This window comes from Zonotrichia albicollis, chromosome Z (assembly GCF_047830755.1).
Source record: "Zonotrichia albicollis isolate bZonAlb1 chromosome Z, bZonAlb1.hap1, whole genome shotgun sequence".
Taxonomy (NCBI): Eukaryota; Metazoa; Chordata; class Aves; order Passeriformes; family Passerellidae; genus Zonotrichia; species Zonotrichia albicollis.
In genome coordinates this window covers 9,556,913-9,572,888 of record NC_133860.1, presented here as the reverse complement: position 1 = coordinate 9,572,888, position 15,976 = coordinate 9,556,913, and the positions used below count along the sequence as shown (strand labels likewise).

Below are 15,976 nucleotides of genomic sequence, written 5' to 3'. Positions count from 1 at the left end.
GACTGAAAACTGACTGGTCTCATAGGGCTGTGATGGGTAGCACAAAATCCACTTAGAGACCAGAGAGTAGAGATGCACTCCATGATATGGGGACTAAAAACTTTTAATATGTCAATTAATGAGCAGGGTGGCAGGGTAGAGAACACCCTCCACAAATCTGGAGAATTTCAGAACTCAGAGCAGTGGCTGATATGCCAGAGGAATATGGACATGTGGGAGAGAGTCCAGTCAGAGACCACAGAGATTATGAAGAATCTGGGATATTATCTCTCTTATAAGGAAAGATTCAGAAGGATGGGATGTTCTGCCTGGAGAAGAGAAGGCTCAGGGAGATTTTTCCACATATGCAAATATTTGATGGGAAAGATTAGAGAGGATGGAGCAAGATTATTCTCAATGCTGCCCAGTGACAGGAGAAGAGTAATTGGGCACAAGCTGAAACATTTACACAAGTTGTTCCTGAACAGTGTGGATTTATTGAGGGGATGAACAGTTTGTAGGGAGAGATTGTGGACTCTTCCTCCTTGAAGATATTCTCATTTGGCCAGATGTGGTCCAGGGCAGCCTTCTCTGGATGACCCTGTTTGAGCAGGGTGACGTGGGCAAGGTGGTCTCAAGAGAAGTTTTCAACCTCAGCTGCTTTGTGGTTTTTTGAATCATTGTATAATTTAGTTGCCAAAATCTGGTATATTTTATCTGAGTCTCATGCGCAGGTTGAGATCTGAAAAAAGAAGGAATTTATGAAGGATTATCTCTGATAAATGAATATCTGCCCTAATCATGTATAAGCCAAACATCACAGAGACTGGGAGAGGTTTTCAAATTTCCATGCCAGGAGTTTAAATTTCACATATTTACAAGCAAACAAAATGGTTACAAACTACACAAGAGTTTGAGGAATACTGTTAGTGGAGGAATTTGCCAGCCATAAGTGCATAACTTTCATTTTTCTGGAATATTTAACTTCTCTGGCATTATTTTACCACTCATTTATTCTGCATTGTAAACTGTAGGTAGAAAGACATATGACAAACAACTCTTTCTTTCCTTAACTCACTTCCCTTTGATGAGCTGCAAGGCAAATTTAATTAGGAAGGGAATTCCTGAAAAATAAATGTAACGTGCTCCGGATGGGAATTGCATATTGAGGTTGTTCCTGATGCCTGCTCCTTACTCAGATGAAACACCCACTAAGTCAGGTGTTTATAGCAGAGAAGCATGTAACTATGTGTGGAGAATGAACTGCACAGGAAATGATACATAGGCATTCCCAGTAAACAGAGTTAAGAAGGATATCTGTCTTTATACATGTATCAGAGTGTACATGGTTTTTTAGAAGAAAAAGTACTAATGCACTAATGTACTAAAAGTAAAATGTTTTGTTGGTTCACCATTGTTTATAGAGACCAGTGATGGTACATCCTCCAGCAAAATTATCGAAAACTGATGACGGTTATGATCTTTGTTGGTATCAAGACTGTATTACAGATACATCCACAAGGAAATATGGAAATATATCAATGTATCAAGGACAGCAACTTACTTCTCTTTTTTTCAGATATATCCCCAGCCATGTTACAGTACTAACACTCACCCAAACTTTGTTTCCCCAGGAATTGCAGGTCCCCACTTAAAAGCAGACCAGACTTCACTTCATGGTAAAATGGAAAGTTCTGCCTGTAATGTGATGACCAGAAGGAAACCACCAGCTGTTGACAGTGTTGCAATGCCAAGTCCAGTGTTATCTCTCCTACCTTCATCATCAGCAACATCTGAAGCAGGTAATGCTGTTTTCACTCCAGCCCCTCTGTTTCTTCCCCATCTTCCTCCTTCTGGAGCTGTACCATATGTTCACCCAGTTCTCTTCCTGATTGGAAAAGTAGCTGCAAATATGAATATCTAATGTGATAATCAGAGTGTAACATCTCCAATGCTTTCTTACTGTGACTGTAGATCTTGGCACACCAAATCTATTTTATTCACACACCACCACTTGTGCAATAATGAGGATGCAAGTAGCACCAGCCTGTCTAGCAGGACACTCGGAAGCAAGACTCCTGGGTTCCTTCCTCAGCCCCATTCTTCATTTCTTGTAAATGCTCTCACCCCTGTAGCATGAACAAACCGAATACACAGTGAATAGCTGAGGAGCAGATGAGATTTCTTACTGCATACTTCAGTGATTTTAGCATAATATTCTGTCTTGCAAATGCAAAATTGTCTGGGGCAATGAGCAGTGATTTAAAATACCAGAATAAATAAGTCAGAATAGCATGCTTTTCTATCAACTTATATTTTGTGCTTCTATTTTGAATCAGATCGGAAAGGTGATATCTTTATACCCTTGGAAATTGAGCCAAGTCATTCAGGCATCATCATGCCTTTCCTTGGGCATGGATAGAGAGGTTAATCTTCCATTTTGTATTAATTTCCAGTGACTGGGGAATCCACAGTTCATTACCCTACATGCAGCCATTAGGAGTTTCATAGTCTTGTCAAACTTTTGATGCCACATTCAAAAGAAACATCTTTGTATCACTGACTTACAGAATTATTGCATATTTAATCATTCAGCTGAAAGTGCTTTTTCAACGCACTTATTTTTATTTCCCTCTCACTTCTTGAATAAATTCTGAAAACAAGGGTTTCATACTGCAAATTAGCCTCTGTAAAGATAAATTTTTATATTAAAAAAATCAGGATTGTCTATTTAGTCTTTAGTACTTTCCTATATATAAACCAAGGACAGATTTTTAAAGCAGCAGAGAAGGAAAGCACACAAATATTTTATGATCCGTTACAAGATGAAAGTGTATGCTTGACTGCATAGTTCATTCTTTCCATTTTCAGAAGTCTAATTAAATTGTTGGTTTATCTGTAGCCCAGATGTTGAAATAATTTAGCTGAAAACTAAAAGAAACTGTGTTAATGGGAAAACAGGACAGTGCTATGGGTTTCCTGTAATTAATAGGAAGCTCTTTGAAAATCCCTCCATCCAATGCAAGCCAAGAAATTGACCCCAGCTTTGAGCAGCCTCCTCTGTGCCATGTTCTTGCGAGTGGCCTCAGGCACCTCTAAAGGGATGGAGAATAACAGGCAGCAAAAAGGATTTTAGGGCTTCAGACATAACAGAGCCATCCAGAATTAACTTATGGGGATAATGAAGAACATCCAAAGGGTCTGATCTACCTGGGCTCACCTCCTTGTTCACTATCACTGCTGGGGTGGGTCTTTCAGCCTCCTCTAGCTCCCCTTGGAAGTATGTATTTTTGGTAGGGGTGGCTCTCTTTGCTTCAGAAGCTGTTTCCAGCATCATTTCATTCCTGTATGGCTTCCCAGCAGGGCCTGCAGCCATTTCTAATTTGTGAATTAGAACTGAGCCTCACTGCACCTGTGGACCCTAGGGAGGGGAGAAGCACCAGGCCTCCGTGTGCCCTATTTGAAATGTGTGAAGCTGTGGTTTAAGGCTAACATTGGTTCTTCCTTGTTTTGGGGCAGCTAGGTGGGGTTGTTTGGAGAGTGAGAAAAGTATAAAAGCTTGTGCTGCATCAAGCATTTGTATTTTCCCTTCATTTTAAGCTGGATTTTGCCTTTGTGGAGGCAGACCAGAAAAAAATCCAGAAAAGTAAGACCAACACAGACCGGCCTGGGTCCAGGGTTGGGCAGGGTCTGTCTGGATAAAATGGAAAAGATTAATGCATAGCTTTGGCTTTCAGCAGAGCAGTATGTCACATGGCAATATAGGAAAATATTTTATATCAAAGGTGCTCACCAAGAGCTTCCAGATGAGTTGATAACACCTAATGGCTCTCACTTCAATGCTAGTTTACTTTGGCAGATCTCCCTGATATTTTATCATAGGCACACCTCATCAAAGCTTCCCCCTGCAGGCCCATCAGACTCTTTCTGCATAGTCTTCCTACACCAAATGTAGAATCAGATGTCCCTGACATTCAATAATCAAAATAATATTGGATTTCCTAATATCTCATTTTAAAAGCCTGACCTGAAAGCACAGGTACTTACCCAGTACATGCATTCTGACTACTGGCAGACTGTGTAACAACTCAGATGATTTCTAGAGCCTGCAAGTTCAGAGGCTTGCTAGGAAGAAAGAAAAGGAGTCATTAGTAGCTTCTAACTAGCTCCCTGAGAAAGCCATAAACACCCCAAAGCATTTAAAAAGGAAAAATTAGTGCAGTAAGCCAGCACAGAACAGCACATAGGGGTTTTTTTCCCTAAATGTGAAAACGTGTTTCAGCACAAAAATGAGAAGACTCGTGAGTTTGCAAAGTTTTAAAAGGGCAAAAAAGTATCTAAACATGAAGGAATGCACTGAAAGTGGTGTTCAGCCATCCATTTACATGCAGGAGCAGAAGCCTACCCACAACTGCCTGCATATCAGTTAATTTTGGGGAATTGGGCAGTTTGGCAGAAGGCAGGTGCCAGCCTTTGCTTCACTGGGGCCGTGTCTATTCAGAATCAGGCTCCACTCAGGACTCTCAGCCTGAGGGACCTCTTGAGTGCCTGAGATGGTTTCAGGATGGACAGGAGCTCTGTGTTCTTACCCAGCATCAGGACATCAAAACAATGTGCAAGGTCATCTTGAACTGCATAGAGTTCCCATTTTAGGGTTTAGAAGCTGAGGTCATCCTCTGCCAGCTGTCCAGACCAGGTCTCCACTGACCATGCTCAGATGGTAACACCAATCTGCAGAAACAGCTGGCAGCAGATAAATCTCAGTAAACACATATCATCTTTGCAGGGACTTGGCTAATGCTTTATTTCAATCTTTTTTTCCCCAGTTCCTTGGCTTACTTTCTTTCCAATGAATATTGAGAGTAAAGCCAAATCTCCTGGTATCATCGTGATACCTTGCAAGCTTTCCTGCATTTCTGATAAATTTTCCGTTGTCAATCACCAACTGAAAAATTTCAGATTTACTTTCAGAAAAAAAAAAAAAAACCACCTCAAATATTGTTATTAAAAAAAAAATAGGACTTGAAAATGTCCCCTGACAATAGAAATAAAAGGCAAAAGGTGGACAGTGAACTTGAGGAATGTGCCAAATGTTTGATTTTTTAGATCTTCTGACCTGAAGCTACTCTCAGGATATGGGTGGGACTCAAAGGATTTTAATGCTTAAGGCTGAAGTTATTGGAACTCCTTATGTCAATCACCAGTGAGAACAGATGAGAATAATCATTTTCTGTGACAGGGACTTAACCTTTTTTGATCAAATTTCTGGGAAATATCTTGCTGCCACTTGCCTTTAGGGATCTTGAATCCACAGTTTTTAGGGGTGACCTACTTGGGAGGAATTTTGTGCAACTAATTAGCTTCTCCTGAGCAACTTGGATATTTCATTTCCTTTCTCTTTTCCTTTGGTACCAAAATGACTGCATTCCTCTTTTCTTTTGTCCTTTGTGAACCACAAACTGCAAATGGGTTTTATTTTTCTTTTTGGTGTGGGGAGTGGGTTACATATGGAAAATGTATTTTGTTTTGTAATTAATGAAAACCAGACTTTGGGAAGTTGGCCATCCCAGGTCTTTATTTATAAGAGAGCATATGTCTGTGTTTTGTTTATGACTCACTCCTGCTTCTTACATTGTAACTTGGGTTTGTTTATGCAAGCTCTTCCCTGAATCCAAGCAACATGGTGGTATAAGAGCCAATAATTTATGTTCTCCAAGAGGGGAGGCCAGTGAATGAGGTTTATATGCTGAATCTGTCACAGCCCATAGAGAGCAAGAGGAGATTCTACAACTTGACAGCTCCTGGTTATCTGCAGAAAATGCTACAATAGCAACTTTATTTAAACTACTGCTGGAAGATTAGCCTGTTAGCCATGAAGGCAGAGATAACCCCCAAATGAACCTTTCCTCAAAATCTTGCCTGCTCGGGGAAACTTCAAGGATTTCAGACCCAAATGACTGCTTGACAGTCAGGTGTAAATTAAGTTTGCCAGTAGATGTGAGCTGAGGTTAATTTAGTAGGATGTTTTATTCTTTACCAAAAAGGAAATTCTGACTTCCATCATTTCTTTCCCAGCAGCACAGAACAGATATGTTAGGAGTGAGAGGGAGCACCAGTTATTGCAATAGCAGAATTAATACATTCTGCTTCCCTCACAAAGGGGTAGTTACTTCTAATCCATGTGCAAATCCTGAACTCTGAACAGATGCCATGTTCAGGAAAGGACAATGAGACAATTTAGGCAAAACAAGCATGGTCTCGTGTCCTAAGCAAAGGACAAGGAGCCAAGAAATTCTGGGTACTCTTCCCAGCTCTGACAATGACTCACAACGTGACCTTGGCAAGAAACTTAACTACTTTGGACTTGGTTCAGATCTAAAGTAAGTGATCTGAACCAGGAGTAAGCTTACTTTGGGGGCCATTAAAGTCAATTATATGACTGAGTAGTTTCAGCTAGTATCTGAGGAGATGATAGTACAGAAACCCAGGCAGGGGTAATGAATTTGCCACAGATGAAGTGACCCACACATCTTGTCTCTGCCCACTAGTTTCAGCAACAAACACTTTTCATACTAACTGGCATTCGTGACAAGAATTAAGGCTGAATTGAAGACATCAGGATTACATCTTTGGGGTACAGAAGGATTAATAGTTAAGCTGGACCAATATAACAGCTATGCTGAGCTTCCTTCTCTCCAATTAAAGGTTGAAAAATGAGAATGAAGCAAACTCATGCTAAAACATTGCTGTAGCAAAAGCTTTGTTTCTTTAGAAGAGGGAACAGGCAATCTCTGAAGACTACTTGTATGAAAGTTGTATTTCCATCTACTCTTGATGATGCTAGAAAAAAAAAGAAGGGTTTCCAATCACTGTTGTTTGACCCACCCCTGTTTCTCTCCTTGTCTCCCAACAGCCAGCTCACCACTGAAGAAAAGGTTCAAGCGCCGTGAAATCGAAGCAATCCAGTGCGAGGTGCGCAAGATGTGCAACTACACCAAGATCCTGTCCACAAAGAAGAACCTGGACCATGTGAACAAGATCCTGAAAGCCAAGCGGCTGCAGAGACAATCAAAGACAGGCAATAACTTCGTGAAGAAGAGGAGGGGGCGTCCTCGGAAGCAACCCCTTTCCTTTGACGAAGACTCCAGAGACCAAATGCCCGTTCTGGAAAAATGCGTTGACCTTCCGAGCAAAAGAGGTCAGAGACCAACACTCAACCCGTTAATATTGGAGCAAGCAGCCACTCAAGATACAATCATGGCCACCATCGAGGCTGTCATACACATGGCTAGAGAGACGCCACCGCTGCCGCCTCCTCTGCCTCCTCCACCCCCTCCACTCCCTCTCCCTCTGCCCCGGGCGCCCCGGGTCGGAAAAAGGAAAAACAAGTCCCCGCAGGAGGAAGAGGAGGACGTGAAAGTGAAGCGGCACCGCAAGGGCAGAGGGAGCGAAAGCGAAGGCCTTCCCTAAGGCCTGTGCACCTCGTCAGATGTTGGGTGCCCACAGTGGAGCACGCCAGGACTGGGGGACAGGAGGTGCACAGTCGGCCTCACCCCTTTGGCAGCACCAGACTGACCTGTCCCTTCAGCAGCCAGAACTCATTGCAGAGAGCTGTGCCAGCTGGGCGCGCATCTTTCCTCTTCATCGCTTTGACCCAAGCCACCCCCCCAAGGAAAGAGGGGGGGAAAGGCGCGGGAAAAGTGGGGGATACAGGGGAGGAGGATGTGTGTCAAAGTTGGAAAAAGCATGAACTCTGCCGAGTTTCCAAAACTAATCTGAATCTCAGCATTGCTGTTCTCATACCGTACCCAGAGGCTGGAAGTCATCCTCGCAGATAGCTGAACGTTGTCACTAAGGGTGCATGCTCGACTCTGATTCTGTTTGGTGGGCCAGGTGAAACTAAGAGTAACGTTACCATAGTATAAATCACTGTAAAAAAGCAAAAAAAAAAAGGAAAAAAAAAAGGAAACAAAGAAACAAAGAAAGAAACAAAGAAAGAAACAAAGAAGAAAAAAACCCAACAAAAAAATAATGTAATTTTCTCAACTGTGATATTGGTTATAACCTATTTGATTTTTTTTTTCCAGTTTTATATACCTACCAGGCTTTGGGACAGCATAAGCCAAAATGCCTGGCTCCTGCTAGAACTATATATTTCTTTTTCATTTTCTTGCCTAGTTACAACTAGCTGCAATATAGGCAATAGAAAATTAGAGCCTTACACGCGTGCACACTCATTCCGAGTGCTATCCCAAGAAATGATGGAATATCACAGCATTTAAAATAAGGTATACACGGATATTCGGTTACAATAGCACGTTTATATGAAGCAACTTGGCAATGGCATGTGAAAAAGGGGTCATCCATCAGCCAAGTTGTTTTGATGCTCGGTACATATGAGTAGAGAACAGCAAGACACTTCTGGGGAATAGTTATAGTAAACATGGAAAAAAATCACCAAAAAAAAAATAAAAAAGATAAAAGGAAAAAAAATAGGACACAAAAAGAAAAAAATAAAATAAAAACCAGAACCCAAATCTACCAAGTTTTTGCCATCTGCAATTCCCAGTGAAATTAACGGGAAAACCAGAATATTAATAATTTGCTTTGGGTAGCAATGCCTTGATATTATCTTTTAAAGAAAATAGATAAAGTAGATTGTTTTAAAAAAAAATATAGAACAAACCCTATGGATAATAGATCCTTTCTTGGCAATTATTTCTGAAAAAAAAAAAAAAAAGAAAAGGAATAAGTGTTCTTATCTGAAAATAGAAATAAAAATGTTCAAAGGGTATCACCACTGCAATTGTATTAATGCCACTTTGGACATGTTCTCCAAGTTGTGGTTGCCTTAATAAACTAAAAAATAATTTTTTTTTTGTACATAATGTAATTATAAAGCTCTCAGTCTGCATGGATGCAAACTGTGTGTGACAAATCGTCTCTTTAAATGGTCAGTTCAAATTGTACATTTCTCATTCGAGTTGTCCGTTAGCCATTGATAAAACTTGGGTAAAATACCCAAGCTCCATATCCACAGCCCAATTAAAATGTTTCGCTAAAACAAAGACTGAACAAAAAACTGTTCCATTGCAGTGTCAATGCTTTTAAAAAAGAAAGTAAATTGTTGAAATTTGAAATAGGTACTTTCAACTTTATTTCCTTTCTTTTTAAATCCTGCGGTGCACTCAACACCTAGCATGGCAAGATGGATATTAAAATGGGAACAGGGAGGGAAGATTCCACCAAGGGAGGGGGGATTGGAATTTCTTAATGGTTGACAAGCCAAATTCTATTCCCTTTTTCAAGAAATCTTGAATTGGTTTATTGCCAAGGAAGCTTCATATAGCACGACACTAAAAAAAATAAAAACAAAAAAAGAAGAACTACAAGAAAACCCCACCAAAAAAGCAAAACAACAAACTCAACGAAAAGTCCCCACAAAAAAATATTGTGTTTCTATTCTGTTATTTATTTACAAAAATCATATCAAGACTATGGTGTTAGAGGAACACTGTAAACATACAACTCGTTGTTTTTTAGAGACTGATTTTTCTTCTGTGATAGCACCTTAGCTTATTAAAACTGAACGCATATGGGGATAGGATTGCGTCGGGGAGCTGGAAGAGGGGATGTATTATTTTTTATTTTTTTAAGACTGGAACAAATTTTGAGGTCCTAACTCCTTAAAACTGATAAGAGGGATCGCAGAATTTTGTTTCCAATTTGTTTTGCATCATTCATCATACCTATTTGTGCTTTTTGTTTTCCAATTAATGCAGCTTAGAAATAAATTGGCTGGTTGCTCGTTCTGTTAAAACCAATTTTGCTTTTCAGCTCTCTTGAATTAGCACAGTGTTATTGACTGAAGTTGTAGGCCTGCAGAAAAAAAACCCTAAACCTCATTGAACTCCTCTCTTCTTCCTTATAAAACATTGGATTGAGGTTTAGTTAATTTATAAATCTTTTACTCCCAATCTCCTTTGAGCTTGAAAGTAGGTGACAGTCACTTAAAATGATAGAAAAAAATCATAAGTTTGGTATTCCAGGTAGCTGAAATTAAGCCAAACAACTTATCCTTAGTTTTATCTCCAGTGATATCCTTCCTCCACTGAAGGACATTTCAGTGTGTAGAGAGTGAAAAGTAGGTCTGAAGGCAACAAATTCTGCCATCCAACGCCCATTGGGGCTTCCAGAGGGTCAGGGTGCCCCCAATGGCTGGATTTGGGCTGGACCTTTCTGAACACACTGGGATAAAGCTGCCCCAGGGAAGGATAATGGAGTGGCTGCTGCTTCTCAAGCTCCTGAGATTTGGGAAAAGAATGCTCTTATCCTTCGAAAAAGTGCTATCCAAAAGGCTGCTAGAGGCACAGTGTTTAAGGAGAGCATCCACATGGAGGGAACCACCCCACAGACCCTTCGTTGAGCAAAACCATGAAGGTATCCTATTTGTCCTAGAGAAACTAAGCTCAGGACTTGGTCGCTAAAAGCTCTCAGCATGGGATGGGCTCTACCCAGAAGATCAAGGTTTGTGTTTTCATGGCAAGAAGGTGCTGGTGGAGCGTGGTGCTGTGGTTCAGCTTTGGCTGTTTGTCCACACAACACCCTCATGCAGCTGGTCCTGGGCTGACAGGGAGAGTGGCTTGTTAGTGTCATAAACAGCAGACTGAAAATACTGTTAGATGGCACTCAGAATTTGTGTTCTGCATGTTGCATAGTCTATAAAAATGATAAGCAAGTTGCTGACAGAATAATATTTTAAGGCGATGTACTACATGCAGATCATAAAGGATTTAGTTTTAGGGCTTAAGGCTAAAATCCCACTCCTGCCGTTTATTACCCAACAATATTCCAGTAATGAGCTTTTTGAGGTTTCTTTTTTCCCTTACCACAAGGAAGATTTACTGAGGAACTCTCTGGATTCTCTCCACACATTTCCAAATACTGTATAATATTGGGGTGAAAGCCCTTTTGCTTACTAAGACCAAAAAAACCTTTCAAACACCTCCACTGTGTCACAGATTAGCACACATCTGAGCATGCTTCAATAAAAACACAAAACAGTATCACGTGGCTGTGAGCCATATGAAATAAGGCCACGGGTTTGCATCCACTCTGTGGGTCTTTTATTCCTCAATCCAGTGTAAAACCAGAAATGGGGATAAATATTCAGGGAGAGAGGAAAAAAAATAAAAAAAATAAAAAAAAAAAACATTACCACTTGTGTCTCCAAGACCTTCATGCTGCCAGTTTCTTGAGCCCTTCCATATTAAATTTTCTGTGAAGCACCTTGCATGTTTTTGGATAACTGTAAAAAAGAAATGGAAAAAATAAATTTAAAAGAGGTGAAAATAGTCATCAGCTACCCAAGTATCCTACAGCATGGCCCATTTGGCAGAAATGTTGTGGAACATAGAATATTCTAATTGTGACTATTTGGGTAGCATCTGGTGCAATGGGGTGCCAGTTCATCACGAGGACTTCTGAGCACTACAATAAAGCACCAAATAAACATAAATCAATGTTCCAAACACAAGGCTTTCCCTAACTCTTATTTTCACAGGCCCTGATTCAGGACTGCACATAAGAACATCTAATGAGCATCCTGAAGAGTTTGAAGAACAACTAAAAGAATACAGGGAAAAGGGAAACAAAAAAAAAAAACACCAAAAAATTTTTTAAAAAAGAATCCAAGAAACAAAACCAGTATGGTTTTCTAAATTGAAAAAATAAACATCCTGCCCTTGTAATGCCTCTTCTTTCCATATCATCCAAAAACTGGGGTGCAGCAGTTCTGAGATAATTAGAAGCACATTTCAACAAAGAACACATATTGGAGATCTCCCTAAGATGCCTGCCTAGTTCGCATAAAACACTACATAAAAAAAAAAAGAAAAAGAAAAAAATATAAAAACATGAAAAGAGCTGCCAATTGGACAACATGGGGAAGCAGTTCAATCCCATGTTGGTTTGTTTTACTTTTCTTTTTCTTTATTTTTTAAGCTATTTCTTAAATAATAAATGCACATGAAGTGTTAAATATGTATATACTGTATTTCAAAAAATTAAAAAATCAAACGAATGGGGCACAAGATTGTTCTATAAGTCGTGCTGGCTAATTTTTAGTTTGTATTCATAAGTGGTTTTTAAAAGCCTTTTTTAAAGTGTAATTTGCATGTTCTACTTTGATTGTATGTAAACATATTTTAGAGCAAAAAAATGTATTTGTATTTTATTGAATATAGAGGCAAGAAAAAAACTTGTACATTGTTTGAAATGTTCTTTTTGTAACAGTTTTTATTCATGAAGCATTTTTGTACATTTAAAAATGGATATGGACTTGATGTTCTTTGAGGCTTAGATACATCTGGCATGCTTTAATGTCATGCTCCTTCATGATCTTAGATGTTGGTTTTTAAACATTTTTTTCTAAAACAAAGCTCAGTCTTTTCGCTACCAAATCAGGTTAGCACAGTATAGAGCACTTAACTAAAAAAAAAAAAGAAAAAAAAAAGTTAATCCTATTCATATGTTATTCATTGTGTGAAATTAAAGGAATTCAATTCAGTCTAACATGAGTTGTGAATTCTTTTGTCTTATTTTCCATCTGTTTCCCATCACTAGGGAGTTTAATAGCTTTTGGGATACTAATACCATGCATTCACAAGCCCTCTTTATGGTAATGGATAAAAACATGCTTTGGTTCTGTTCTTTTTTATTTTCTTTCTTTCTTTCTTTCTTTCTTTCTTTCTTTCTTTCTTTCTTTCTTTCTTTCTTTCTTTCTTTCTTTCTTTCTTTCTTTCTTTCTTTCTTTCTTTCTTTCTTTCTTTCTTTCTTTCTTTCTTCCCTTCTTCCCTTCTTCCCTTCTTCCCTTCTTCCCTTCTTCCCTTCTTTCCTTCTTTCCTTCTTTCCTTCTTTCTTTCTTTCTCTTTATTTTTTTTAATTTTTCCCAGAATATCCTTAAAAGTATCCTTAAAAGTTATAAATGGACTGTGCCATGGGCCCCATGGGGGCTTCAGTGCTGTGCCTGTCACTGAAAGGACAGAAACATCTCTGGTCCCAGCTGTGTCCTCGGGCACCCGTGGAGCAGAACTTGCCACCCAGGTGGGATTTCCACTCCAGATGGAGCATCCCTCTCCAGATCCCTGCAGGGAAGGCAGTCCCAGGGCTGGGCTGTTGGCAGGGCGGTGATGAGAGCCAACTCTCTCCTCCCTGAGCAGCAGAGAGGAAGGGCTGCAGGCCAAGGGGTATTTTCCGTTCAGTGCAGCCCCACGCTGTGACAATGGCACAGGCCACAGCTCGGCGCAGGAGTTTAGGTTTCCTTTCCAAGCTGCTGCTGAGAGCAGTCTTGCTGCCATTGCAGGCTGTCAGCCTCAGCATCCACGAGCTCCTCCACAGAGATGCCAAGGTTTCATCTTTCTCCTCCTCAGAGAGAGCTCAGCACCTTCACCAGCAGCTCAGCAACCTCGTGGAAATTAAATCTCACCTCCTGGAGAAGTCAGTGATGCCCAGGCAGGATAGCTAATTTAATGTCCTCTCTCATTCCTCTCTTCTGGAGCTTTGTGGGGTGGACTGCCATGGTGGAATCAACTCGTCCGACTGCAACACAGCCCCTCTGGCTGCTGTTTTGACAGCTGTTGCTTCATGTTACTGTAGTAGATCTGCTCCAAAGCTCTCAAATGTGATGGGGTTTATTTTCTTTCTCTCTTCTCTCTCTTTCTCTGTATGAGTCACGCATAGCCTCAGCTTTTGACAGCTTCCAAACGTGCTGACATTTTTGCTCAGTTTTTTTATCAGAATCTGTGATGTATAAGCTACTGGTCTCCAACTCTAACCACATTTTAGTAAAAAGCCTATGGTAAAGCCCCTTAGGAAGCATCTGCGAACTGTCAAGATATGTGTTTGCTGCAGCAGTATCTCAGCACTGTTCTCTCCTCCTGCCAGCTCTTTCTTGAGGTTTACCTCCCATGAGCACAACTCTGCTGTGCTTTGGTGGTGCCACCTCACAGCCATGGGGTAGTGAGGCATTGGGGAACAAAGCTGGGGATGTTGATTTCTGTCTCTGGGTGAGACAAGGGCTTGAAGTGCTGCATCTGTGAGGTGTTCACCCTTTCTTGCCCCTGGGCTCCTATTTTTTCCCCATCAGGCTGGCACCACCAGAAGATCCCACTCATCACCAGTCTCCTCCTGGGCAGGGAGGATCCTCTGGTCATCACCCCAGAGGGTGTCAGAGGGTCACACCTCTCTGGGATCCCTCTGCCACTGTTTCATCTGTAGCTATTCCAGCTCTGCTCCTGTGGACTACAGCATCTCTGAGAAAAAACTCAGCAAGTCTTAGAAACAAAGTATAGGGAATCAAGGAGCTCTGGTAGGGTCTAATTTTTTTTACGCACTTTTTGTTTAATGATATTTGAGTCTTCTTCCCTGGGGACAATCCTTAGTGGAACTCTCCAGGGAATCCCGCTTGAGAAGGGGTTTGGATCCGATGTCCTCCAGTGGTCCCTTCCAACCGTACCTATTCAGTGAGACATTGTTATTTTGTCTCAGTTTGCAAGAGTTCAATGTTTTCCAAATTAGAATACTTTCACTATTAATCTCTGCCCTGAAATAATTGCAAATAATGAAAACATCAAGTGCGATGGAGAAACAGCGTTGCTTTCTGATTATGGTCCTCTTTCTTCTGAGCATCCTTTGCTCATGAAAGTTGTGGAGATCTGCTCAAACCTTCTTTGGCCATCCTCCATATCATAGGAGTTTGAATTTATGAGGGAATTTCACACTCTACCCTCAAGGATGGATGAGATGATGCCTCCTGGGGCAAAGAATGATCTTAATTCACTTTTGATAGTGAAGAATGTTTGTGTGTTCTGGGATAAGGAGCCTTTCCAAGGTGGAAATTCTTCCTCCTCTGGCAGAGAGAAGACAAACCTCAACCTTCACCCACTTCATTCTCATGGTACCATTCCCCACCAGGCTCCTGAGCTCTCTCACGTGTTAAATTTATTTTGTGTCAAGGAAAGTTTGGTTGGTGGAGACGCCTGCAGCTTGTGTGCAAGTTGTGTGAGCTCATGACAGCATTATTTGGTGTTCTGTAACACAATGCACTCACATAATTTTAGAACAATGCTACTGTTACTGACGGAGTCAAAAAAAATGTTCCAGTGACCTTGAGGGGCTCAGTGACAGGACCCTACTCAAAGCCCTTCAGCACACACCATCTGGCAAGCTCTAGAAAGCAAAGGAAGCATAGATGTCAGCAACAAAAAAAATGTTTGGCCTTTTATGAGCAATTCATGAACCACATCACTGGCGCACTAACATGGGGGTTTCAGAGCTAATAGCAAGCATTGAAGTTACAATGAAGAGTGGCATATCAAACGGTCTGTGCAATTTTTTTTACTGGGATCTGCAGGAAAAACTGGTGTGAAAGCACCACAGGAGCTGTAGGAGGACTCTGACAAAATGTTAGTGCAATCATAAGTCATTTCATTATGACAACCAACTTTCTTTGTAACACAGAGCAAGACACGCTGGTTCACATTCTCAGCTTATGCAGAGCTGTGCTATCAGTTTCAAATGTGTTAAATCAGTTTACAGGAGAAAAAGATCCTCTTTCACTTTCTTTGTGGAAGCTATTCATCCCAAAGTGGCTTTGGAGTGCTCCTGGTAGAAGGATGTAATATAAACTCCTGTTGTTTGTTGCCTGTAAGAAGTGTCATATTGAGAAAATGAGCCTTTGTTAAAGACTCAAGTGTTTGGAAACTGGTTCACCAGCTCAAGTAGCCAACTCATCACAGTTTCATTAGAGGTGTGGTGGAAGGAAGACGGTAAAAGGACTGGAGAGTCCTCGGAAAAAAGATGAAAGAGTGTTCTGTGCACCAGGAAGTTAAATTAGGTGTCAATATCTACTTCTCATGACTCTGTTGTGCTACAAAAATAATCAGAAAGAAAATTTCCTTGTTCTTAAAATCATGGAGTGCCTCAGTCCTGCTTGAGT

The 15,976-nt window shown here is 40.7% G+C and overlaps 1 protein-coding gene across 3 annotated transcripts in view; it reads left to right on the top strand.

Moving 5' to 3' along the window:
- SETBP1 (SET binding protein 1) overlaps nucleotides 1-11,937 on the top strand; it is a 270,016-nt gene extending 258,079 nt beyond the window's left edge. For all 3 annotated transcript variants that reach the window (XM_074532771.1, XM_074532770.1, XM_074532769.1), the window contains 2 exons: nucleotides 1,614-1,781; nucleotides 6,893-11,937. In XM_074532771.1, the coding sequence (XP_074388872.1) occupies nucleotides 1,614-1,781; nucleotides 6,893-7,449 (725 nt within the window). In that variant the 3' untranslated portion in view covers nucleotides 7,450-11,937. The remainder of the gene's footprint in view (nucleotides 1-1,613; nucleotides 1,782-6,892) is intronic.
- Nucleotides 11,938-15,976: the final 4,039 nt, after the last annotated feature.